A 26,436-nucleotide genomic window follows, 5' to 3' on the forward strand; every position below is an offset into this window, starting at 1 on the left:
AGAAAATAGTAGAAATGCCATGATTAATATAATGGGTTTTTTAACAGTCACAAAATATATAAGTGTTGACATATACGGTACTTGTGCTGTCACTGTATAAACCCTTTTTCCATAGAATTTGTAAAAGCTGATTCAATCCCCGTTGGAGTTAAATCAGATATATAAAGTGCCAACTCACTGTTTATTTATAAAAGTGACATTAAATGCCTTATTGTGTGCTTGTCTATTTTCATGTTTGATTTCTGCGCACGCGAACTATTCCCTGAAGCACAATCGCGTTTATAATTTGTATTCGATTTTTATCTGCATGGGAGTCAAAGATTTTGGGGGGCAAGCAGAAATGCTGAGCCAAGGCCACAACCAGGCCAACCATAATCTTATTGAACGGTGGAGGAGGCTCGGCAGTTAAATGGGCTATTCCTGCTCCTTTTCTTTCTTATGTAAGTCAAATTGCTTGTATAAGATGGGATTCAATAGTGCAACGCATTTGCAATGCTATAAAAGTTATCAATGGCAATTAGTACTAAACTGGTTTGCTATCTTCAAGAGTTCATTCACAAATAACACCACATCTAATAACTGAATATCATCATTTATTAAACATCTTTTTCTACGTCGCATTTACAAGGATAAACGTTTCTGCCATAGTGTGCATAGATTTAAATCACGAACATGGGCCAAACGTGTACAAATATAAATGCATTCTGAATAACTAAACGCATCTTCTAATAGAAACGCTATAGTTTTCGCGAAGTGGACGTGATTGTCTCTATCACTCGCAGCCTGATCTCCTGATGCTCTGCTGAAGCTGAGACGCTAGAGACTCATGTGTAACCCCGCAGGTGTACACTTCGTGTGAGTTCCACTCGGAAGCGGCCAGGGTCAGGTAACTGCTCACACTGTACGTCTGGTCCGTGTCCCGTATGGCCCGAGTAGTCTGAACACCAGTGTCCGTTGTCTTGCCGTCTACGCTCCAGGAAACTTGCACAGCACCGGGAAAGAAATTATTCACCAAACACACCAGGGTCGCCGTCTTTGCTGCGGAGATCTGATCGGGTGCCGGCGGGAGAAGAGACACCGAAGGACGGGATGACCCTCGAACTGTAATGAGAACGATTGTGTTTATTGAATATCATATACATTTCACAGACGGACAACGAAACATCTTGCTGAGCCTGTGAGTCAATACGTTGTGGGTTGAAGTCCCAATGCAAACACCTAAGCAAAGCATATAGTCTGACCTTCCAGTGCTGTACAATGGGCGAGTTACAGTTTATAGGTGAGAAGATATGTATCTTCAAGCAATCATTCAAGGTGGTTTTAAAAGACCCAAAGACATTATTTCGGAGGAGGATCTCAATACCAGTATTTATCTTTCAACCAATATTAGTTGAATAGATAATCAGGATATTATTGCATAATAATTTGTGGAATCATTTTATGCCAAGATTGGCCGCCAAATTTCCAAATTACAACAGTGATTTCACTTGCAAAATGCTTAATCTGCTGAGAAGCAATTCTCAGAGGCCGAGAAAGCGCTGTATAAGTGTGAGTTTTCTTTCATTTTCTCCCGCAAATTGCAGCCAGGATAAATGTATCTAATCACATATGCCATGGTCTGATTGAATGACGGAGCAGGCTCGAAGGGCTGTATTTGCTTCCTTCTGCTCCTAATCCTATGTTCCTATGACGAACACTTCATTTTTTATTAACTCATGGGATGTCAGCATTTCTGGAAACGCATTTGTTGCCTTTCCCGAATTGCCCTTGAGAAGGTGGCGATGAATTACCTTCTAGACCAGCCGCGTCCACCTAGTGTAAGTATACCCAGTCCTTACACCAGGGAGGAAACCGTATATGTTTGACCCAGTGACAATGAAGGAACAACGATATGGTTCCCTGTTTGGGTAGTGTGTGGCATGGAGGGAAGTTGCAAGTGGTACATTTCCCATGTGTCAGACCCCCTTGGCCTTCTAAGTGGTAGACACCGCGGGTTTGGTACTGTCAAAGGAACCTTTGTGAGCAGGTGAACTGCATCTTGTTTATAGCCTGTAATGCTGCCACAGTACATCGTGGTAGAGGGTGTAAATCTTTAAGGTGGTGGATCCGGTGCCCATCAAATGACCTGCTTTATCGTGGATGATGTCGGGCTCCTTGTACACTCAACCAAGCAGGTGTATTCAGTCACACTGCGGATTTATGCCTTGTAGATGGTGGGCAGGATGCTGAGTTAGGGGTCGCAGAATTTCAACCTTCTGGCCAATTCTTGAAGCCAGGATATCGATATGACTGACCTGGTCAACAGTAACCCCCACGATGTTAATTGTGGGGTATTCAGCGATGGTATAGCGTTACTGTCAATGTTACGTCTTTCTACTGACCTCTACAAACAAATATACGATTTAATTCCATACAGTTCAGTCTGAGGGGTAATCTTTCCACACAGGAAGTAAATTAAGACTACCATCTAGCATTTTTATTCTGTATAATAGTTATCTTCCAATACTGATAACATTATGTTGCAAAAGAACTCAAGGATGATGCACATTACAGTAAGAGTTTGCTACCTTGAATAATATTAAATTAACATGAGTAAAACGGGAATCGTATGTTCTACGCTGTCTCTGCACACAGCTTTGCACTACTGCCACAAGCGCCAGGGACGCGGGTTCAATTCCGGCCTTCGGTGACTATGTGGAGTTTGCACATTCTCTCCGTGTCTGCGTGGGTTTCCTCCGGGTGCTCCGGTTTCCTCTCACAGTCTAAAGGTGTGCTGGTTAGGTGGATTGGCCATGATCAATACTCGGGGTTACGTGGATAGTGCGGGGAGTGGGCCTGGGTTGGATACTCTTTCAGAGGATCAGTGCAGATTCTATGGACTGAATGGCTTTCTTCTGCACTGTAGAAGTTATATGGATTCTGCACGGATTAAACCGCCAGTTCCGCATTTATTCCGAAAATAATACATCTAAATGATATCCTGTGCCTTTAGTCTATCATGCTTATACTTAGATCGAGACATCGCTTGAAATCAAAATCACTGTTGAGGAATAATACGTGGAAAACAAAACACAGATATTTCATATCGTTTTCCGGTTTTTAGCCTTATCTCTATTATGGGCGTTAATGCAGCCTTCCCATTTCGGTTATTGCACGGGTATCTGTACACTTAGAACCCCAGAAAAGTCATCGCACTGAACGTGGCCATTTAGCTCATAGTGTCTGGGTGGTCGAGAAAGAAATAATAAATATACAAATAAATAATAAAGATATTAAAATAAACAATTTAAAGAACTAACTGTCCGTTCTAATCCCACCTCCCAACACCCGCTCCGTAGTCTTGCAGGTTAAAGCATTTTAGGCGCCCTCAAATTATATATCCTTTTTAACCGTAGTATCTCAGCATGCTGTTCTATATTAAAACTTAAATAGTCATAAAGAACGGCATCTGCCGACGTGAGGTTAACGTGGAAAGAAGCTGTGTAAATAAATCGCAAAGGCTCTTACATAGAAGATTTCATTACACGTAGCGTACAGACGAAGCTTTCTCCGAGAGGGAAACAGATCTTTTTATGGAAAGTGCGTGCTTTGCGCCCAGTGCTATTCCTGGGACATTAGAGAAACTCATGGTGATTATAACATTCGACATTCGAAATTAACTTCCTTCAATTTTCTCAGAGCACTAGGAATTCAGGAAGCCACCCTATTGTCTTTCTTTTTTTTCACTCTATCTATTGTTCTTTCTTTCTCTTTGTTTTTCGCTCTCTCTCTACCTTCCTATAGAGAGGTGCAGCAGGCGGTAAAGAAGGCGAATGATATGTTGTCCTTCATAGCGAGAGGATTCCAGTACAGGAGCAGGGATGTCTTGCTGCAATTATACAGGACCCTGGTGATTGCAGGCCTGGAATATTGTGTGCAGTTTTGGTCTCCTTGTCTTGCTATAATAGGAGTGCAGTGAAGGTTTACCAGATTGATTCCTGCGATGGCGGGACTGGCATATGAGGAGAAATTGAGTCGAGTAGGTTTATATTCGCTGGAGTTTAGAAGAAAGAAGTGGTGGGGTCTCATAGAAACTTATAAAGGTCTAACAGGACTAGACAGATACATGCAGGAAGGATGTTCCGGATGGTTGGGGTGTCCAGAACCATGGGCCACAGTCTAAGGATACAGGGTAGGCCGTTTAGGACAGAGATGAGGAGAAATTTTTTTACCCAGAGAGTGGTCAGCCTGTGGAAATCGCTACCACAGAAATGAATTGAGGCGAAAGCATTGTATGCTTTCAAGGAGTTAAATATAACTCTTGGGGCGAAGGAGATCAAAATATATAGGGGGCGGGTAGGACCAGGCTATTGAGTTGGATGATCAGCCATCATCCCTGCCCAGTGAAGCAGTTGAGGCTACCTCGTTGAATGTTTTTAAGGCAAAGATAGATAATGTTTTGAACAGTAAAGGAATTAAGGGTTTTTGTGAGCAGGTGGGTAAGTGGAGCTGAGTCTACGAAAAGATCAGCCATGATTTTATTGAATGGCGGAGCAGGCTAGAAGGGCCAGATGACCTACTCCTGCTCCTATTTTCAATGTTTCTACGTTTCTATATTTCCGACTGTATGTTTGACTATTTTGCATAGTTGGCATAAGTGGGGCACTTTCACCTTGTTTTTAAATAACGATAATTAAATCCTATGAATTATTTATATTGTTCGATATTTAGCTCGAAAATTTAAACCAATCATAAATTGAAACATGGTGTTGATTTATGATTCGAACATGTGCTTGTTTCATATCCCTGATAAGCCTTTATTTAAAAGTTGGCTGCCATCTACAAAGCCAAATCTGCCTCATTAATGATCCAAATGAGACTGTATTTGATTAAAAGGAAAAACAATATCCATTGTTCAGAGCGAATTCAATAAAAGTTACTTACTCAGAACAGTCAACGTGGTGCCTCCGCCGAAGTAAAGCATGTCGTTCGTCCACCAACCACAATAATACACGGCGTCATCCTCCGATTGAACATCGGTGATGGTTAAATAAGCGCTGTTAGTTGACGATTGGGTCCTTCCAGAGAATCGATCAGGGACCCCGGTACCTTTGCTATCACCGTTAAGATCATGATAGAGCAGAAATCGAGGACCGTTTCCGGGTTTCTGCTGGTACCAGCCTATATCAGCGTTTCCCAAACTTCCGCCAGACGCTGCGCAACTTAATTTAACCGTTCCTTGCGGCGCGATGGACACCGATTGCTGCTGAGTTAATCTAATCTGCGCGTTTGAACCTAGAACAGATGAAAGAATATTAGAACATGGACTTCATGTGACCAAGATCTCTATTATACTTTTCTATACAACAAAACATTACTCCGACTGAAATATGTGTTGAATACTTACAGACTGCGCAGATTATCAGAGTCGTAACGACACACACCCACTCGGACATCATGAATTCAGTGAGGCTCAGGAACCTCGGCAGGTTGCAGGCAGAAGGTATTAATGTTTACCAAGGTCACTTTGCCTTATCAATGTTAAGGGTGAGGGCGTGTTACCACGTGGTCTTTGACTATGCAAATACAGCTTGAAGTTACAAGCCCCCAATCCAGTATTAACGTTCGCCGTTCTTTACATCAAAGGACTGTGACTTGGCGCAATTGGACAATCTCGCATAGGATTTATTAATAAGTACAGTCACATGTTGTTATTTATAACTGCATAAACAGCGTATTGAAGTCGGCATTCACGATAATTTGATCTTTCATTTTACATGTAACCTTCGGAAAGAAAGTTTAATAACTATTTGCGCATCTCTTACTGTGCAATATATAACAACAATGTTCATAAACTTAAACACCGATACGTAGAAATTCAGCTACTGTACATTCCGACAAAATATAAGCTGATAAGATGTTAGCTTTACATTGAAGTACATTATATGATGAGCTGAACGATGTTAACGCATTGCGGTTTTATCAGCCTTCCTTACTAAATGCATTTACGGGAGATTGTCTCCAATGAAAACTTGAATCCAATTAATAGCACGCTGATAACTTTTCTCTCCGATACAGACACCGAATACTTTAGGATGGATAACTAAACACTTTGACACAGATTCATTCTTGGGGTTTGTTTAATCTTGTCCGATTTGAAATTACACAGAATTAAAATAGAATTGGGGAATGGGTAGATAAATTTCAGTTATATTTAACACAGAGAAATTCCATTGGTAAAGGAAAAATGAAGCAATACAATATAAAGGAAATGCTACAATTTAAAAAGGAATCCAAGAACAAAGAACTGGAATGTTCCTAGACAAGTTCTTGATGATGGCGGGAAAAATGGAGCAAGCTGAGAGAGCCTGGGCATCATTATTTAAGCACCCGAGGCCTTGTGGTGCAATGGTAGCGCCCCTACCGCGGGACCAGAAGCTTGGGTTCCAGTCCAAAACTAATCAGGGCCTGCAGGCTACAGAAGCCGCGTTCAGAACGCGGTTCAACCCTTCCATCACACTCCCTCTCTCTTCCCCCTTCCCTCCCACCACTATTCCCCACAGGGTAAACAAGTGTGGGTGTGAATATACGCTTAAAAATATTGAAACAATCGAGTACAAAAATAAGAAAGTTAGACTAAACCTTTATAAAACACTCTTCAAACCGTTAAATTGTGGTCAAGCCTGGACACTTAAGAAGGATTTGAAAATATTAGTAAAGGTACAGATGAAATTCGCTTGAGTGGCTTCAGAGATAAAGACTTTCAGCTAAATGAAGAGACCAGAATCACTGTTATTCTTGGAGAAGAAATCGTTCAGGGAAAATTCGATGCAGGTGTTAAAAATTAGGAAGACTTATAGAATAAGTAGGAGTCAAATGTTGTAAAGCGTGCAGATTAAATGTAATCCTCATAGGCATTGAGGTAGATTCTCGGCGTCAGATCAAACCCAAGATTAGGTGTCATTCCTTTTCTTGTCAGATTGGATCTTGTTTGTCTCTCTTGTGGGGACCATGAATTGAATTTAATTTTAATTGCTTTTTGGATCAATCCAGGAGATGGATTAAGGGCTTGCCCTGCCCACTTTGCGCATTTGCTTTGTAACTTTAAGAAGGAAGGATTCTTTTAAAAAGAAAAGAGTGAGACCAAAAGACGTACAGCAGAGGGAGGCCATTCGGCCCATCGAGCCTGCTGCGCCATTCAATGAGATCACGACTGATCCGATGTGACAATCGTCGTCTCCACCTTCCCCCATTTTCCCCATAACCCTTGATTCCCTTACTGATTAAAAACTGTCTATCTCAGCCTGGTACATACTTGATAACTAGCCTCTAAAGCCATCTGCAGTAAATAATTACACAGATTCACTACCATTTAGTAGAAGAAATTCCTCCTCATTGCTGTCTTACGCGGACAACGCCTTATTCTGAGATTATGCCCTCTGGTCCGAGACTTTCCCATATGGGGAAACAACCTCTCAGCATCCACCCTATCAAGACCCCCGCAAGATCTGATATGTATCAATAAGATCTCTTCTCGTTCCTCTAAATTCCAATGCGTATAGGCCCAACTTACTCAACCACTCCTCCTAAGAAGATCCCTACACATCGAGAATCAACTAATGAACATTTTCTGAGTGCCTCCAATGCCAATATAACTTGTCTTCGAAAAGGGGATCAAAATTATTCACAGTATTCCAGGCGTGGTCTAACTAGTGTTGTGTATAGTTTTTGCAAGAATTCCTTATTGTTATACTCCATTCCCTTTGAAATAAAGGCCCAACATTTGACTTGATTTGTTTTATTATTGTCACATGTATTGGGTTACAGCAAAAAGTATTATTTCTTGCGTGCTGTACAGACAAAGCACACCATACATAGAGAAAGAAAGGAGAGGATGCAGAATGTAGTGTTACAGTCATAGCTAGAGTGTAAAGAAATATCAACTTAATATAAGGTAGATCCATTCAAACGTCTGATGGCAGCAGGGAAGAATCTGTTCTTGAGTCGGTTGGTACATGTCCTCAGACGTTTGTATCTTTTTCCCAACGGAATAAGTTGAGAGAGATTCCATGTCCGGGGTGCATGGAGTCCTTAATTATGCTTTTCCGAGGCAGTGGGGTGCCAATTAAAGGGAGGCTGGTTTGAGTGATGGACTGGGCTTCGTTCACGACCCTTTGTAGTTCTTGTGGTCTTCGAGAAGGGGCCATACCAAGCTGTGATACAACCAGAAAGAATGTTTTCTATGGAGCATCTGTAGAAGCTGGTGAGAGTCGTAGTTGGCATGCCAAATTTCCTTAGTCTTCTGAGAAAGTAAAAGCGTTGGTGGGCTTTCCTAATTATAGTGTCGGCATGGGGGGAACCAGTACAGGCTGTTGGTGATCTGGACACCTAAAAACTGGAAACTCCTGGCCATTTCTACTTCATCCCCATTGATGCATGCAAGGGTATGTTCTCCACTACGCTTCCTGAAGTCTATGACAATCTCCTTCATTTTGTTGACATTGAGGGAGAGATTATTGTCGTCGCACCAGTTCACCAGATTTTCTATCTCGTTCCGGGACTCTGTCTCACCATTGTTTAAGGTTCGACCCACTATGGTGGTGTCATCAGAAAACTTGTAAATCGAGTTGGAGGTGAATTTGGCCACACTGTTATAGGTGTATACGGCGTATAGTAGGGGGCTGAGGACACAGCCGCGTGGGGCATCATGTTGAGGATGATCGTGCAGGTGTTGTTGTCTATCCTTATTGATGGCGGTCTGTGGGTTACGAAGGTCAGGATCCAGTCACAGAGGGAGGCTCAGGCCACGGAGTTTGGATATGAGTTTCGGAGGAATAATGGTGATGAAGGCTGAAGTGTAGTCAATAAATAAGAGTCTGACACAAGTGTCTTTGTTATCTAGGTGTTCCAGGGGTGTGTACAGGGCCAGTGAGATGGTATTTGCTGTGGACCTGTTGCGGTCGTAGGTGAACTGTAGTGGATCCAGGCAATCCGGGAGGCTGGAATTCATTCATGCCATGACTAACTTTTCAAAGCACTTCATAATGATGAAAGTCAGAGCCACCAGACGATAAGGCACGCTGCTTGGGTTTTCTTTGGTACCAGGGGATGGTCGTCTTCTTGAAGCAGATAGGGACCTCAGGTTGTTTTAAAGAGAGGTTGGAGATGTCTGCGAATACTGATCTGCATAGGATCTGAGTGTTGGTCCGGGCCAGTCGCTTTCTGTGGGTTGACCTTCGATAAGGCTGCTCTGTCACCTGCAATGGTGACCTCAGATGTAGGTTCATCCGAGACTTCCGGGGTGGAGGGCATGCGCTCACTGACCTTTTATTCAAAACGGGCCTAGAATAACCCATATGCACCCAAACGGTAGATATACAGTAGGGCAGAGAATAAATAAGGAGATAATGAGTATATGTAGAAAAGGCAATACATTAATCAACGGTCACTTTAATCTTCATGTAGATTGGGAAAATCAAATTAGCAGAGATAGCCCTGAGGAAGAATTCATAGAGTGTAGTTGGGATAATTTCCTAGAGTAATATGTTGGTGATCCAACCAGGGATCAGACTATTTGGGACCTGGTAAGGTGTGATGAGGAGATTTATTAAACAATTTCGTGTAAAAGATCCCCTAGGAAACCGGGATCATAACATGGTAGAACTTAGCATTCAGTGTGAGAGTGAGAAATTTGGGTCCGGAACAACTATGTAAAACTTAAATAAGGGTAATTGCAAAGGAATGAGGGCAGAGTTGGCAGGAATGGACTGGGAAGGTAGTTGAACAGAAAAGACAAGTAACGAGCAATGGCAGACATTTACGAAAATAGTTCATGACTCACAACAAAGATAGATCCCTGCGTGGAAGAAGGATTCTAGGAGGAGGTTAATCAACCCATGGTTAAGCACAGAGGTTACAGGTCGCATTAAACTGAAAGAAAAAACATACAATGTGGCAAACATTAGAGGATTGGGAAAGTTTTTAAAAACAACAAAAGCTGATCAAAAATAAGGAGGGAAAAGATCAGGGTAAATTAGCAAGTATTATAAAAATGGTCAGTAAGAGCTTCTTCAAATATATCAAAAGAAAGAGAGAGGCCAGAGTGAGCATAGGCCCCTTAGACAACAAGACTGGCAAAATAACAATGGGAACCTGGAAATGGCAGAAGAGTTAAATAAATACTTTGTCTCAGATGTCATGATGGAAGACAATAATAGCATTCCGAATATAACAAATAATCGAAGGGAAGGGGGTGGGGGGTGGGGGGAGAGGAAGCAAATACATAACTATCACTGGAATATAAGCGTTAGAGAAACTAATAGGTTTAAAGGCCGATAGGTGCCCTGGACTTGATGGGTTTCATCCTCAGATATTAAAGGAAGTAGCTGTAGAAGCAGTGGATGCACTGGTAGTAATCTTTCAAGGATTCCTAACTTTTAGATAAGTCTCAGAGGATTGGAAAACTGCCAATGCATCAGTCTTATTTAGAGCGTTTAGAAACACATTACATAATCAAGACATTGAGCATTGCTTCCTGAAGGGGTTATCATATCTGACAAAATCTTAGATATTAGAATATCTTAGATATTAGAATTCCGTGAAGTGGCAATGAGGAAGAAAGATAAATCCAAGTAACATACTTGGATTTGCAAAAAGATAAGAGCCCATGGTACTAGCATGGAAAGAAGATTGACTACCCATCAAAAGACTCAGTTGGGCGAAGAAGGGCATTTTCTGGATGGCAACCTGTAACTAATGGAATGCCACAGGGATCAGTGCTGGGGCCACAATTATTTACAATACATACTAATGATTTGGGCAAGGGAAGTGAATGTACTATTGCCAGCTTTGTGGATGACACAAAAATAGGTGAGAAGGCAAATGGTGAGGATGACGCAATGAGTCGACAGAGAGATATAAAAACACAGAAAATGCTGGATAGAGGAATATAGATGAGTTAAGTGAATTTTAAAAATTGATTTATGGGATGTGGCCATCGCTGGCTAGACCAGAATTTATTTCCCACTCCTAATTGCCCTTGAGAATGTGATGGTGAGCTGCGTTCATGAACTAAGGAAGTCATGAGGTATAGGTACACGCACACTGCTGTTAGGGAGGGAGTTCCAGGATTTTGAACTAGCGACAGTGAAGGAACAGTGAAAACTTGGCAGATGGATTATAATGTAGGAAAATGTGAAGTTACACACTTTAGTAGGCAGAATAAATGAGCGGGATATTATTTAAATGGAGAAAGACTGCAGAAAGCTGCAACACAGAGAGATTTGGGGTCCTCCTGTGTAAATCATAAAAAGCTAGCATGCAAGTTCAGCAGGTAAGATGGAAGGCAAATAGAATGACAGGCATGTCAAACATGCCTACTGCTCTATCGCCCACCCACACTTTGGCAAATCAGACCCCAAGGCTGTGCTCCTGCACCCGGCTTACTTTCTCAGAAGACTAAGGAAAGTTGGCATGTCAGCTACGACTCTCACCAACTTTTACAGGTGCACCATAGAAAGCATTATTTCTGGTTGTATCATAGCTTGGAATGGTTATTGTACTTATTCCATATCGTATTAACAAAGCTACACTACCACCCTTTCCTTCCTGTCTAGCCTTCAGATCCCTGAATATTTAGTTCCTAGTTTTCATCTCCTATAACCACGACGCTGTAATGGCTATAAGATCATACCCATTACCCTCAATTTGTAGGTGGGTTCATTTATTTTATGCAGGATCCTATGTGCATTTAAGTAAAGATATTGTGGAGATGCCAGCGTTGGACTGGGGCGGGCACTAAGAGGTCTCACAACACCAGGTTAAAGTCCAACGGGTTGATTTGGAATCACTAGCTTTTGCAGCGCTGCTCCTTCATCAGGTGAGTGGAGAGGTAGGTTTCACAAAGGTTTCATATATAGACAAAGACACAATTGCAAGATAATCGTTGGAATGTGAGTTTTTTCAGGTAATCAAGTCTTTACAGGTATGGACAGTGCTAGTGGAGAGAAGGGTAATCACAAATAAAGAGTCATTAATTTTACATTTTAATAATTTCCCCATTTGACCCCATTTGCTTTTTTTTATGTTTGCACACGCTGCCCCTCCTATCACACTATGGGTACCATCACCTAAATAGCTGCCGTGCCTGTTGCCACTTTGTGTGCACTACCTGAAAGGATGGCGGAAACACATGCAATAATCCATTCAATAATAGCTTTCAAGAAAGCATTGGATAAGCAATTGAACTGGGAGGATGTTCAGGGAAATGGCCTCCTCCCTCTTTGCTATTTCATTATTTGATCGTCCAAAACAACAGACTTCTACACTGAACGACCTCATTCGTTTCGTTCGATTCTCTTAGTCGCAGAATATGTCACACAAGTACCTTTACCTTTATTGGTTGATTCACCCTTTCGGCGGAAAGACTAATTCCAAGCAACCCGCTGAAAGCAACAGGAGCATTATACTGGACGGTGTCATTTCTTTTCATTATTGCCTGCTCACATCTTCAGCTATTATTTGAATGGTCTTACTAAAAATATCTGAATCTGCAGAGAATCGTACATGTAAAATGTTCTAATCCTAATAATTCAATTAATTTTAAAATAAACAAAAGCCAACCTCAGTAATTATGACCATTATAAATAACATTGCCAAGCAAACTCAGTTCAGGAACACTTAGAAATAGATAAAAATATTAGCCTTGCCATTGATGCGTGTGTCCCAGAAAGAATATATTTTATAAAGGTGAAAAATAAGAAAATAGGTGTAAATAATTTAGCTTCAGTCAAGCATCATTATCCCTTCATGGACTATAACATGCAACACATTTGTGGCACATACTCAGCAATAACTTGCTCAGTGCTGCTCAGTTTTGTTTCTGCCTGAATCACACAGCTGCAACCGTTGTGACAGCATTTGCACAAACATGTGCTAAAGAACTGGGACGAGAGCTAGAGCTAGAGCTGGGGCAAGAGGTAACATCAACAGACCAGTTGACAGAGTAGGAATTAGGGAAAATACTCCATTAGTTTGAATCATACCAAACACAAAGGAAATCGGTTCTTATCGTTAGACATCAATCTCCTCGGCGTCACGATATTGCTGCAGGTGTTCCTCGGTGCAGAGTCCTCAGTCTACAGTTTCTTCATCAGGTTGGATGTGTAGATGTTCGCTGATGATTGCACAGTATTCACCGCCATTAGTAACTCTTCAGCTACTAAACCAACCTGTGTCCACATATAACAAGATCTGATAACATTCAGACTTTGACTGTTAAGTGGAAACCTGCAAGTGCCAGCCAATCATCGCCACCAAAAAGAGAGAATATAAGCATCGCTTGATGCGAAGGGCATTAGCGTCACTGAATGCTCCGCCATTAATAATTTAAGGAATTCCTCCATTGACCTGAAACTTAACTGGACCAACTATACAAAGTTTGCTCTACAACATTAGGTACTCGGCAGTAGTAGCGCATCTCCTGATTGGCTAAAACGTGCTAACAATCTCCAAAGCACAAGTCAGGAGTGTGAATGAGTGCCGATACTTGCCTGGATGAATGCAGTTCCAGCAACACTCATGAAATTCGACATCATCCAGGGCAAAGCACTTGGTTTGATCAGTGCCCCGTCCGTCACCATAAACATTCGCTCCTTCTACTTAGACTCAAAGTAGCAGCAGTGTGTACCATGAGCAAGATACATTGGAGGAACTCAGCAAGGTTCCTTCGGCAGTACCTTCCTTACCTCTACCATCTAAGAAGACCAGCTGACACATGGAAACACCACCACCTTCAATTCACACATCTACCTGACTTGGAATTGTATTAAAGTTCCTTCAGTGTTCTTGCGTCAAAATCCGGAACTCGCTTTGTAGAAAAGTCAGAAAACGGACTTTACCTTGCCTTTACTATATTGCTGTTTTCTGGCACCATACTGTGTGTGTGTGCGTGTTGCTTGCTGTGTTTCCTACAAATTCTGCACTGCCTTCCCTTGCAACAAATCCCACAACTGAAGAAGAAACGGCGACTGATTCTTAGCTGCTTCTCCGTCTGCCGTGTTTTTGTGAAACAAAACAGTAAAGGAGTTGTATCTGTCCTGGTATATTTCTTTTTAAGTCACTGGTTCTGGGCATCATAACCAAGGCTGTATTTATTGCCTTTCCCTAGTTTCACTTGAGAAAGTAGGAGTGCACCATCTACTTGATCCAATATCCCTGCATAATGAAGGTGCTCCGAAGATGCTCTCGTGGAGGCAGTTCCGAAAGATTTATGCCGAAATGATGAAGGAGCAGTGCGTCATTGCAGGGGAACCCAGAGGTAATGGTTGCCCCGTGTATTTGCTTCCATTGTCCCTCTAGGCGCTGAAGCTCACAGGTTTAGCAAATGTGTCAAAGAGGCCTTGGTGACGTGTGCTGAATAGCATCCTGTTGATATCAACATATTTTATTCACAATGCACCCGTGGTGGAAGGAGTGGATGGGAACGATGATGGGTCAAGGACTGAACAAGTGGATTACTTTAACCTGGAAGATGCCAAACATCTTGGTTGTTGTTGCAGCTGCACCAAATCAATCGCTCAGTGTTCCATCACACTCATGATTTGTGCCTTGTCACCGCCGGCACAGTAGCATCGGGCGGCACGTTGGCACAGTGGTTAGTCAGTGTAGACTCGATGGGCCGAATGGCCTCTTTCTGCACTGTAGGGCTTCTAAGATTCTGTGATGGAGAGGCATTGGGTGAATGTCCAAAACTGAGCGATTTGCTACAGTAAAACCCTATCTCTCAACTAGACTTTTCTACAAATCGAATTCTGGGATTTTGACGCAAGAACAGTAAATGAACGTTAATACAATTCCAAGTCAGGTAGATGTGTGAATTGAAATTGGTGGTGTTTCCATGTGTCAGCTGGTCTTCTTCTACATGGTAGAGATAAGGAAGTTGCTGTCGGAGGAACCTTGTTGAGTTCATGGTACACATTGCTGCCACTCAATGGTTTCTGATCAGTGATGTTCTTATGATGCGTATCATCTGAGTTTGTTTAGGAAAGTACCATTGAATTCAAGAGAAGGCTAGGTCATTGCTTGTTTTGTGCAAGCATACATAACTTGATTATCTGAAGAGATTGAGAGTGGGGCAGTGGCGTCATGATAATGTCACTGGACTGGTATTCCGGAAGCCGAAGCTAATGTTCCAGGGACACGTATTCAAATCCCACCATGGCACCTGGCAATCTGAGCTATAAAACATGTCTCGTTGGCCATGAAACTATCATCGATTGATGTTGTAAGGGGAAAAATACAAGGGACCACACTTTAAAATGGCTGCCTGGCACATAAAGGGTTAACTGGGAAAGAAGCCAAAAAAGCAGACACAGGCTCCTGCTGTTCAGAAATCACTTTAAATCAAAACCTAACAGACAAGCCATTTCCAAATCACAGACAGTGACTCATAGCAAACAAACACCTCAGGAAGCCAAGCCAAGGGTCAAGACATCTCTTAAGATAAGGAAAACTCGAAACAAACAGCTTAGCTTAACCTTAGGAAGCGGGAAAATATGAATGCGAGGAAACCAATTAGCACCTGAATGAGACGAAACTGACTATTGACAGATACAGACATGAGGAAGTGTACCCATTCATAAAATGTTAAATGTCTATACCTGCTTGTACTCACTTAAACGATGTGATAATGTTCGAATCACCGGCTTACCCATTGTGTAAAAGGTATAAAAATGAACCGCTCCTGACATTCTAGTGAGAGAAGGTTTGCTACAGACATGTGCCTTGTCTCCACGGAGCTCCGTTTAATAAATCGTATTTTCTGAATCTCGAAGTCTGACTACTAGTGGATTTTTCCCACAACAATGTGTAGAACAATACATCCAACATTAACACTAACACTTTGGGGGAGAAAATTATCTGTTCATACCTGCTGTGGCCTACATGCGACTCTATGATCCCACAGAAATGTGGTTAACTCATAGAAAGCCATTCAGTTTAAGAACAAATAGGATTGGTCACCAAGTGTGAAGTATGGTCAACCTGAATCGGAAAATCACTAGAATCACAGGGGAAGCAGATGCAGAAGTTCAGATTGACATCACTCGCCCTGATGTGTTGTACAGCAAAATACTGTACACTGACATGGTTCAAAAGTTCGCATGATAAATCCATTAATGCCAGATGAACTCTGCTATGAGGATCATCACTTATGTGCTTTGGTCAACACTAGTGCCGTGGCTGCCTGTGACCACAAACACTGCACCAATTCAACGGCATACACCACAAATATGCAGTCTCAAAAGAATACAACTGTTCCATCAGCAAAGATAACATATGCATATCAGGCTCACTTGACCAACATTTCACCCGTTCGAAATTTAGAAGGCCACTTTGGAGTGTCGCTGAAGTATTCAGCAATGACCCCTCAGTCATGATAACCAGTGGCAAAGTACTTGGAAGAATTGCAACAGAGCAAATTAATCCCAATAGTACAACCCGATAGATCGATATTTCTCTCTCAAACTGTGAGCAACGATAATGTTTTAGGATGGGCCATTTTAGAAGTTGCCAACTTCACGATATGGAAGATTAGAGCAACCGCACCCTCCACATGCAGAGCTTTTAGTCAGGTCCTGGAGTGCATCGTTGAATATTGCTCTCAGAGGATATTCACAGGCAGCCTATAAGATATCAGGAAGATGTGGCCTGGATATCTGATTTAATTGATATCTGATTCGTTATCATGCTACTGCCATAGGAAAGAAGGAAACAAAGTTATAACAGTTAGTAAGGTTCCACGTGAAAATCTAGTCTGTAAACTCAAATCTGTCGGCAATCAATGTAAATCTTGTGCATTGTTAATAAACTGATCGTTGTTCACTGTTTGAGAGGGGAGAGTCGATCTATCGCGTTGTACTATTGGGATGAATTTGCTCTGTTGCAGTTCTTCCAAGTACTTGTCCACCGATTAGCATGACTGAGGGGTCATTGCTGAATACTTCAGCGACAGTCCAAATTTCGAACGGGTTGGTGAAAGGTTGGCCGAGTGAACCTGGATATGCTTTCTTCGCTGATGTAACAGTTGTGTTCTTTTGAGACTGTACACTTGTGGTGTATGTCGTTGAGTTGGTGCAGTGTTTGTGATCACAGGCAGGATAGAAAACAACGGGCACCCATTAGAGAAATTACACCAGGCTAATGGAAGTACTAAATTGCCTGTCCAAGGCATAACTCTTACAAATCTGCCTCTTTTCGGAACGTTTTGCCGAATGCGCATGCGGACAGTGCGCGGGGGCGTGAATGCCGGCGTCATCAGAGCGCGCCCAAATTTTGCCGGTGCACAGGTTAATCCACGCATGCGCACATCATCGCGCATAATACTGTCTCTTGACGTCACGTAATCGGGTGTTACAGATTAAGTAGTATCAGTTTTCGAGGTTTTAATGATAAAGGAAGAGCCGAGCAGCTTCCTACAGTCTTAACCTTGAAATTAGGCATCTGACAGGTTATTTTATTACAATGTATAAGATAATGAACTCTCTCTGTTAAGGTACAATCGATTTTTCCCATCAGCTTTTGACTTTCTAACTCGTTAATTCTTATGAGGTGCCCAAGAAATTCCAACTGTCTCTTCCTGATCTTGGTCAACGGAGTTGTCCTGGTCTCAGAGTTTACTAGCATCTCTTTATTGGTGCTGTGACTTGTCCCAGATAGTTTCATTATTTGCCTCAAATAAACACAACTTTGCTGTTTCAGTTCTTCCTTGCCTTGTTTCCCTGATTGCCCAGCACTCACTTCACTCCAAATTGGTGTGGTGGAGTATTCCAGGATTCTCAGCTTTGTTTCCATGGTAAATTTTTAGTTGATCATTATCTTTTTCAGTTTATGGCATGTACATTTGGCCATTTTAGTCCTTCATCTTATTTCTTTTTTTATTCATTCATGGGACATGGGCATCGCTGGCTGAACAGCATTGATGCCCATTCCTAGTTGCCCTTGAGAAGGTGGTGATGAGCTGCCTTCTTGAAACGCTGCAATCCACATGCTGTGTGTTGACCCACAATGCTATTAGGGAGGGAATTGCAGGATTTTGACCCAGCGTCTGCGAAGGAACTGTGACATATTTCCAAGTCAGGATGGTGAGTGGCTTGGAGGGAAACTTGAAGGTGGTAGTGTTCCGATGTATTTGCTGCCCTTGTCCTTCGAGATGGAAATGGTCTTGGGTTTGGAAGGTGCTGTCTAAGGATCTTTGGTGAATTGCTGCAGTGCATCTTGTAGGTAGTAAACACTGCTGCCTCTGAGCGCCAGTGTTGGAGGGAGTGGATATTTGTGGATGTGGTGCCAATCAAGGGGGCTGCTTTGTCCTGGATGGTGTCAAGCTTCTTGAGTGTTGTTGGAGCTGCACCCATCCAGGCAAGTGGGGAGTGTTCCATCACATTCCTGACTTGTGCCTTGGAGATGGTGGACAGGTTTTGGGAGATCAGGAGGTGAGTTACCCACTGCAGTATTCCGAGCCGCTGGCCTGCTCTTGTAGCCACTGTGTTTATATGGCGAGTCCAGTTGAATTTCTGGTCAATGATAAGGACTGCTCAAGGATGCTGACAGTGGGGAATTCAGTGATGGTAACGCCATTGAATGTCAAGAAGCGGTGGTTAAAGTGTCTCTGATTGGTGATGATCATTGCCTGGCATTTGTGTGGCGTGAATGTTACTTGCCACTTGTCAGCCCAAACCTGGATATTGTCTAGATCTTGGTTGCACTTTCCAGTTGATCTTAACATACTTCCTGGGTAATCAATTTTGTCTACCTGTTTGACCTCTTCGTTCTTCTCTGTGATTTTGTATTCTGATATGATTTTCTTTTTGCACATTTTTATACATTTTATTTCTTACAATTTATGCTCAGCCCTTTTTACTTACACTCACTAATCTGTCTAAAACAATTTGCAGTTTTTCTTCAGAGTGGACAATAAGAAGTGTCATGAGTATATTATATATTATTAAAGTTGTAATCTCCAACTAATAACCCAGGAAGCTATTTGATCTCTGGTAGAATATTTTCACAACACAAATGTTAAAGCTGTAAGATTACTGTCAGTAAAATTGAAGTGAGATGATGGGACAAATGTTTAACGTCATGACAAAACGTAAAAATAAAGCTGATTCCCAGATGCCTCATAGTAACACGGAATAGTCCAAGAAGGAGGGTACTGGAGATATGACCAATTTTACTTAAAGGTGTAAGATTTCGAAAAGGTGTTACAGAAGCAGAACGAGATGGAGACAAAGAAAGGGTTACGAAGGGATTTCATAAAGGTGCTAATTCAACACGGTTAGCAATGGTGGGGTAAGATAGGGAGAGATACAACCATGAAGTGATGTTAAATAGTCTGGAGAATCCATCCTTACAGTTGCGATGCAAAGTCTTTACCAGTGGATCTTTGCACTATTCTACAGAACTATCAACAATTGCAGGAATTAGAGATCCCTATATTTTGTAGCATATGTGTGGGCTAATTGGATGCAATTTTGACTCTGCGATAATATTCGAGCGAATCGGTAACCCATTTTGAATTTTCCCTAATTTTTATTTCCATCGACTTCGCTCGCTGCCTGTTTCACTCTCTCCAGCACTTAACTGCTCTAGTGAGCCATTCGCTACTTGCATACGTTCATGACTAAAATAGCCTTAAAAGATTTGTCTATAAATCTCATCGCCTCCTGTCAATATCACACCTGTAGGTGCGTCTCCCCGTGTAAAGTTTATCATGTCATTTAAAAGAAGAGTTGTAGAGTTTTCAGTCCACACCCTCCACAAAGTCGTCACCAAAACAATTGGCCTGGTAACCGGCTGGGAGTTATACCAAGTACAGCATTGTCTAATTCATATCGGTTCTGTTTCAGGCACAAGCACCAGTGTAGAAGGTCATTTGACTTTTAATTGGAGAGTGTAACCTACGGCTGCTCTGTAAGTGTGGATTCAATTCTCTCCCGCAACAAAAGCGGCGAATCAAATGCATTTGACTTTCCTCCTTTATAGAGCTGGCTCTGTGGGTCACAGCCCTTCATCCAGTTCAGCACAATGGGTTTCCGCCCTTCACCTTGTCCCGTTATATCCTTAATAGTAATCGAAGCCGATGTTATTTTGATAGTTCAGTAAATAACAAAACTAACGGTCCTTAGTAAACAGCAATTGTAATACATTCGATACTATTTAATGACAATTTTATCAATGCCTTAGTGGTGCAGCCATTCACTTCACGGTAGATAAAAGCCAATCTGTAATAATGGAAGCTATAATGATGAATAATCTGTATCATCAATTTCTGAAAGTTCCTTGCTCTGGTCTCTGGAAGACAAACAACTTTCCTGGCAAATCGGCTGCATATTACTTAGTTGAGATTGTCCAATTAGGTTTTGCCATTACAGGAAGGATTTGCATACATACAGAACAGGCAGGTAACGCCTCCTTCACACTGTTGATAAAAAGATATCAGGAGGCAGATAATTCATTCGTTTCATCTAGATACCTGTATCGGTATTTCTGCCCTCCTGCCAGTCGCCACGATGTTTGAGTGGCTCAGTGTTGCCGCCGTGCTGTTATTTTTTATGTCAGGTAAATAATTTGACGAAATTTCGTTCCGAGGTGTATTTGTTCTGAGTAAGACTTTTACTGCCATTTTCGGTAGTGACTGAGGTGTCTGAAGCTCTCGCCTTTGTTCTCTTCTAGGCTCAAACGCGGAATTTGCATTAAGCCAACCACTGTCTCTTTCCATTGTCCCGGGAGGAAATGTCGAGATAAGTTGTACATTGACCGGGGTCAACTTGGGAAACGCAGCTATAAGCTGGTACCAGCAAAAACCTAATAATGCTCCTCGTTATGTTCTGTACCATAATACTGCTACTGTGAGCAGGGGCTCCGGTACTCCAGATCGATTCTCCGGAAGGAGTGACTCGTCCGCCAATACGAGATACTTAACCATCAGCCGGGTACAAGCGGAGGATGAGGCCGATTACTACTGCGCAGTATGGATTGACTCTGCCGGAGTCTATATATTCGGGAGTGGGACCAGGCTGTCGGCTCAGAGTAAGTAACTTCACTTCGTGATATTATAGGAATGGTGCAAATCTACAATTTCCTTCTCAAAACAATAAGGTGCTAAACATTGAAAATCAGGCGACACGGAATTATGAAGTAGACAGCTCATGTCCAATAATATTAAGCATAAACTTACAAGGTACTACGTGCAGCGTAACCTTGCTGGTATGATTGAAGGACTGAACGTATTCAGCTCAGTATTTTAAGCCTTTCTTAATCCAAATACTTGGTTAATATTTACACCGTTCCCCTCTACCCTCCACGTAACATTCAACCGCCGAACCAATTTTAATGATTTATTTTCCTCTTCTCGCATCCCCCCCCCCCCACCCCCCGCCCCACCCATGGATTGAAATGATTTAATTGTTGGGTCGAAAAGGACGCATTATTTGTAGTTATTTCCTTTTTCATCTTATCGTCAAATTTGCCTTTTCTAATAGGGACTAGATAGCTAAAGATAACATGCATCAAAAAGCAACATGCGTTCATTTGGTGCCTTTCTCGATCTCAAAACTTTCAATAGGCCTTCATATATAGTATTTTCTTTTAAAGTGTAGTCACTGTTGTAATGCAGGGAAATGCGACAGGCAATTCGAGCACAGCAGATGCAACAAACAGCAATGTGATGACTGAGAAGATCATCATGTGAGGTTATCCATTTTGTCGGAAAAATAGAAAGGCAAGTTAGTTTCTAAACGACGAGAAACTCAGAGCGCTTGGCAGAGGGATGTGAGTGTCCTCATATATGATTCGCAGAAAACTAGTATGCAGATACAGCACGTAATAGGGAAGACAAATGGAATGCTGGCATTTATTGCTGAAGGAATAGAGTATAAAAGTAGCGAAGTGTTGCTGCAACTGTACAAGTGAGACCGCACCTGGAGTATCCCCGCCCACACTTTTGATCTGCTTACTTGAAGAGGGCACAGCAATACTTGAGGAGGAATGTAGCTGTATTGGAGACAATTCAGAGGAGGTTCACTAGGTTGATTCCAGAGATGAGGGGTTTGTCTTGTGAAGGGAGATTGAGCAGTTTAGGCCTATATTCTTTAGAGTTTGGAAGAATGAGGGAAGATCTAAATGAGGTATATAAGATGGGGGTTGACAGGGTAGACGTAGAGAGAATGATTCCTCTTTTGGGGCAATCTAGAAGGGGAGGTGGTAGTTTTATGATAAGCGGTAGCAGATTTAAAACAGAGATGAGGAGAAACTACTCTGAAAGTGTTGTGGACCTGGAATTCGCTACCCCAGAGTGGGCTGGATGCGGAACATTGAGTAAATTTGTGGAGGAGATTGACAGATTTGGAGATGGACAGATTTTTAATTAGTAATGAGTTGAAGAGCTATGGAAAACGGGCAGGAAAGTGGAGTTGAGACCTAGATGAGATCAGCAATGGTCGTATTGAATGGCGCAGCAGGCTTGAGGGGCTGATTGGCTACTCCGACTGCAGAGTCCTTCAATCCAGAGGGATCTGGGTGTCCTCGAACAACAAGTGAATCAACAGCCCAGTTTGCACCCCTCATGATTTTGATGTTAGTTGAAATCGATCGTTTAGATGTATAACTCAAATTCAAAATCTACCCCGTGTTTGAGTTCACAGATATGTTTAGTTCCTAAATTCATACAATCCCTACAGTACAGAAAGAGGTCATTCAGTCCATCCACACCAATCCCACCAGACCCTATCCCTGAAAACCCATGTATTAACTTTGGTAATTTCCCTGACACTAAGGAGTAATTGAGCAGGGTCAATCAACCTAACCTGCTCATCTTTGGACTGTGGGAGGAAACCGAAGCAGACACGAGGAGAACATGCAGACTGTGAACCAAGGCCAGAATTGCTGTGAGGCAGCAGTGCTAACCACTGTGCCACCCATGAATTAATGAGTTAGCACAGGAATACTAGGCAAGATAATTTCATTATTGTGAAGGGGGTGAGAGAGATAGCTTGCAATAAGTAAGGTAAAATACTGCGGATGCTGGAATCTGCAATAAGCAATATATCACTGGGATGCCCGTGGCTGAATGTGACACTGGGGATGAAAAAATGGCCGGAACTGTGGGAAACCCCGAATAAATGTCACAGATTTAACGTAACTCCAAAATTGTATCATGTTTCATGGACAATACGTTTCCCCTTGTTTTGCCCTGGGATCAGTTTGTCAGTTTGTGGAAACATATTACAGGAACAAATCAAATCCTATGAGAACAGAGCGGGGATTTGCCCTGGGACATTTAATTTACTTATAACACCATTGGGTTTGTAAATAAAATATTGCAAATATAACAACTATCACGGGCAATGAGGCGAATAAAAGGTAAGTTTGATAGAGGCTAGGTCATGAAATGTAAAAGTGCAGCACAACTGTAGTTCGATATTTGATTTAGAACAAAGAACAGTACAGCTCAGGAACAGGCCCTTCGGCCCTCCAAGCCTACGCCGATCACGCTGTCCTAACTAGACCAACCGCTTGTATTCCTCTATTCCCCGTTAGTTGATGTGTCTATCCAGATAAGGCTTAAATGTGGCTAACGTAAAATATGTGACCACCTGATTCAAAGAGCTTCAGCCGATAAGAATCAATATTCGAAGCATTTCGCAACATTAACTATTGCATTTATAGAAATCACCATTTTCAGAACGCGAGGTAAAATGGCATTGGGTATTTCAGGGTTTCAGCCGAGGTTACGGCGGAGAAAAGGGCGAGAAACCCAGCGAAAATTGTCAGCCGCTGCTTTCGTCTAGAATTGCTGTCACATCTGGTTGATTTGCTTCTCCACTTTTCAATTATTCCCCTTTACAGCCCGGGCGAAGTCCCGCCCCTCGGTGTCTCTTCTCCCTCCGGCGCCCGATCAAATCTCTGCCGCAAAGACGGCGACTCTGGTGTGCTTGGTGAATAATTTCTTTCCCAGTTCTGTGCAAGTTTCGTGGAGCGTCGACGACAAAGCAACGGAAACCGGCGTTCAGACAACTCAGGCCGTGGCGGACACCAACAAGATGTACAGTGTGAGCAGTTACCTGACCCTGAGCGCCGCCGAGTGGAATTCACACGAAGTGTACACCTGCGGGGTCACACATGAGTCTCTAGAGTCTGAACTTCAGAAAAGCATCAAGAGATCAGCCTGCCAGTGATAGAGACAATTAAAATCTGGGCATCGGAACAATTGGCAACGAACAGGATTTCAATATAGTTTTCTTTGTAATCTTAGAACTGATTTATTAAATGCGTCACAAACGGATTCCGTATAATCGAGTTAAAATATTGTTAAATAAAGTCACATTTCATCAGCATGGTCAATGCGTCAATTTTTTTAAAACTAAACCAGCGTCAATGAACATTCCACCACTAAATTCCTACAATTGCAGAAGACTGTTTGCAGTTCTAAAATTCGTGTTTAGTTAGAGGCGGTAGCATGTTCCAGACATATATTTAAATGAATATATTTATCGAAAACATATTGATAGTATATAACAGGCATCTTATAGAAATCGATTCTGCCCATCTCCCGCCTCAACCTGGGCGGAAGATCGGTGGAAGGCGGTGTGAAGTGGCGCAAGCGCTCGCTTCTCCGAAGTTTCGCCGCTCTTGGTCTACCAGCGCGTTGTCACAGATATGCAACCTCACCAAGTCCTCAGCTCACTGGCTTGGTCAGAGGAAATCTGTTAGACTGGTGCTTAGACTGATTTGTTTATTGTGGGGAAGAGCTCGGCAGAACCAGCTGAGGTCATTCCTTCACCTTTCTGATGTCGGTGTGACATGTGAAAGATATACATTGACCTTCTCCAGAAAATGGAGCCGAAAGAGAAAAAGTAATGGATGGGGTCAAATATTAGAAAATGGACTTAGCTGGAGGAAATGGGGGAAGAGGCTAAAAGAAAGCATGGAATGAACCAAATTATACAATCTATTTTTACGGCCTGGAGAGCAATCTGATTGGGGTGGCATGATGGCACAGTGGTTATCACTGCTGCCTCACAGCGCCAGGGACCTGAGTTCGACTCCTGGCTTGGGTCACTGTTTGTGCGGAGTCTGCATGTTCTCCCCGTGTCTGCGTGGGTTTCCTCCGGGTGCTCCGGTTTCCTCCAAAAGTCCGAAAGATGTGCTGGTTAGGTACATTGGCCATGTTAAATTCTCCCTCACTGTACGTGAACAGGTGCCGGAGTGTGGCGACGAGGAGATTTTCAGAGTCACTTCATTGCAGCATTAATGTAAGCCTACTTGTGACACTAATAAATAAACGTTTAAACTTTACTCTAGCGCACACAGTCGCATGAGGCAGACATGCCGTTGAATTAAAAAGGTCATGAGTTCAAGTTTGGCTCCAGGGATTGAATGTAGAAGCCAGGCTGACCCATTAATGCAGTACTGAAGGGGAGCTGCACTGACGGGGATGTTGACTTTCAAATAAGATGTTAAACAATTCTGCCTTTTCCGGTAAATGGAATGGATCCAAAGGCGCCATTGAAATAACAGGGGCGTTCTCTTGGTGTCTTTCCCAATGCTGACTGTTTTTTTCGTTCGTGGGATGTGATGATGATTAGGCCATCCCTAATTACGCCTGAGATGGTAGTGGTGAGCCGCCCTCTTCAAGCGCCACGCTTCATGCTGACACATCCTAAGTTCGGTTAGGAAGCTAGTTCTTGGATATTTGAACCTGCGACAATGTTGTAAATGTGGGAAACACCAGACACACTAACATGCCACCAAACAGCAGCGTGAATATGTAGGGAAATTGATGTTTAATGATTAGTTTCAATTTAGTTTACAGACAATCGAAGTATATCAACCCAATTTGGTTTTCTGATGGATTCTGGGACACAAGCTCATCACATGACTTGGTCTTAGCCTCACACTCAAAGGAAGAAGATCTAACTCTTGAAGCTACTGGTGCAAAATATCGAGGTTGAACGATCACTGGCATGGAACCATCCACCTCCCTCCAAATTAAAATTATCAGTTCAGTTCTCTAAAATTCAAAGTCCTATTGTGCAATGCAAAACAAATATTGAAACATCCAGCCTTGTGTATTAAATTAGTGCAATTTAGCTTGTGATGTTTAAGGGAAGTCATTTTATTTCCCACTATAGTCACGTTCGATTTTGTAAATTTAGTATTAAATTCTGTAATTAGATTTTGTAACTCTGTAGGGTTTTAAGTTTTAGTATCTGTTAAGTTTTAGTATCTGTTAGTTGAATGCATCGTGTTATATTTAGCACACCAATTACTTTCAAGTATCCATATGTATTTCATATCGATTTTGTGAAATTGCTGTAACTTTTAAGTTTTAGAAAACCATCCTGCAAGTGTAATTGATTTATACCAAGTACTGACAGATACAACGAAAGCTATTTGTCT

At 42.2% G+C, this 26,436-nt stretch overlaps 2 protein-coding genes across 2 annotated transcripts; one reads left to right on the forward strand and one right to left on the reverse strand.

Moving 5' to 3' along the window:
• Positions 1–577: 577 nt before the first annotated feature.
• On the reverse strand, positions 578–5,528 carry LOC144503125 (immunoglobulin lambda-1 light chain-like). The gene is made up of 3 exons (XM_078227635.1): positions 5,387–5,528; positions 4,924–5,274; positions 578–1,101 (listed from the first exon to the last, which is right to left on the reverse strand). The coding sequence occupies exons 1-3, from the start codon at positions 5,436–5,438 to the stop codon at positions 773–775; spliced, it is 732 nt and encodes a 243-aa protein (XP_078083761.1). The 5' UTR covers positions 5,439–5,528; the 3' UTR covers positions 578–772.
• A 14,978-nt stretch (positions 5,529–20,506) lies between these two features.
• Positions 20,507–24,328, forward strand: LOC144503126 (immunoglobulin lambda-1 light chain-like). Its single transcript, XM_078227637.1, has 3 exons — positions 20,507–20,595; positions 20,710–21,066; positions 23,884–24,328. The coding sequence occupies exons 1-3, from the start codon at positions 20,547–20,549 to the stop codon at positions 24,210–24,212; spliced, it is 735 nt and encodes a 244-aa protein (XP_078083763.1). The 5' UTR covers positions 20,507–20,546; the 3' UTR covers positions 24,213–24,328.
• The last annotated feature ends 2,108 nt before the right edge of the window (positions 24,329–26,436 follow it).

The sequence above is a fragment of the Mustelus asterias genome, chromosome 13 (assembly GCF_964213995.1).
Source record: "Mustelus asterias chromosome 13, sMusAst1.hap1.1, whole genome shotgun sequence".
NCBI classification, from domain to species: Eukaryota; Metazoa; Chordata; class Chondrichthyes; order Carcharhiniformes; family Triakidae; genus Mustelus; species Mustelus asterias.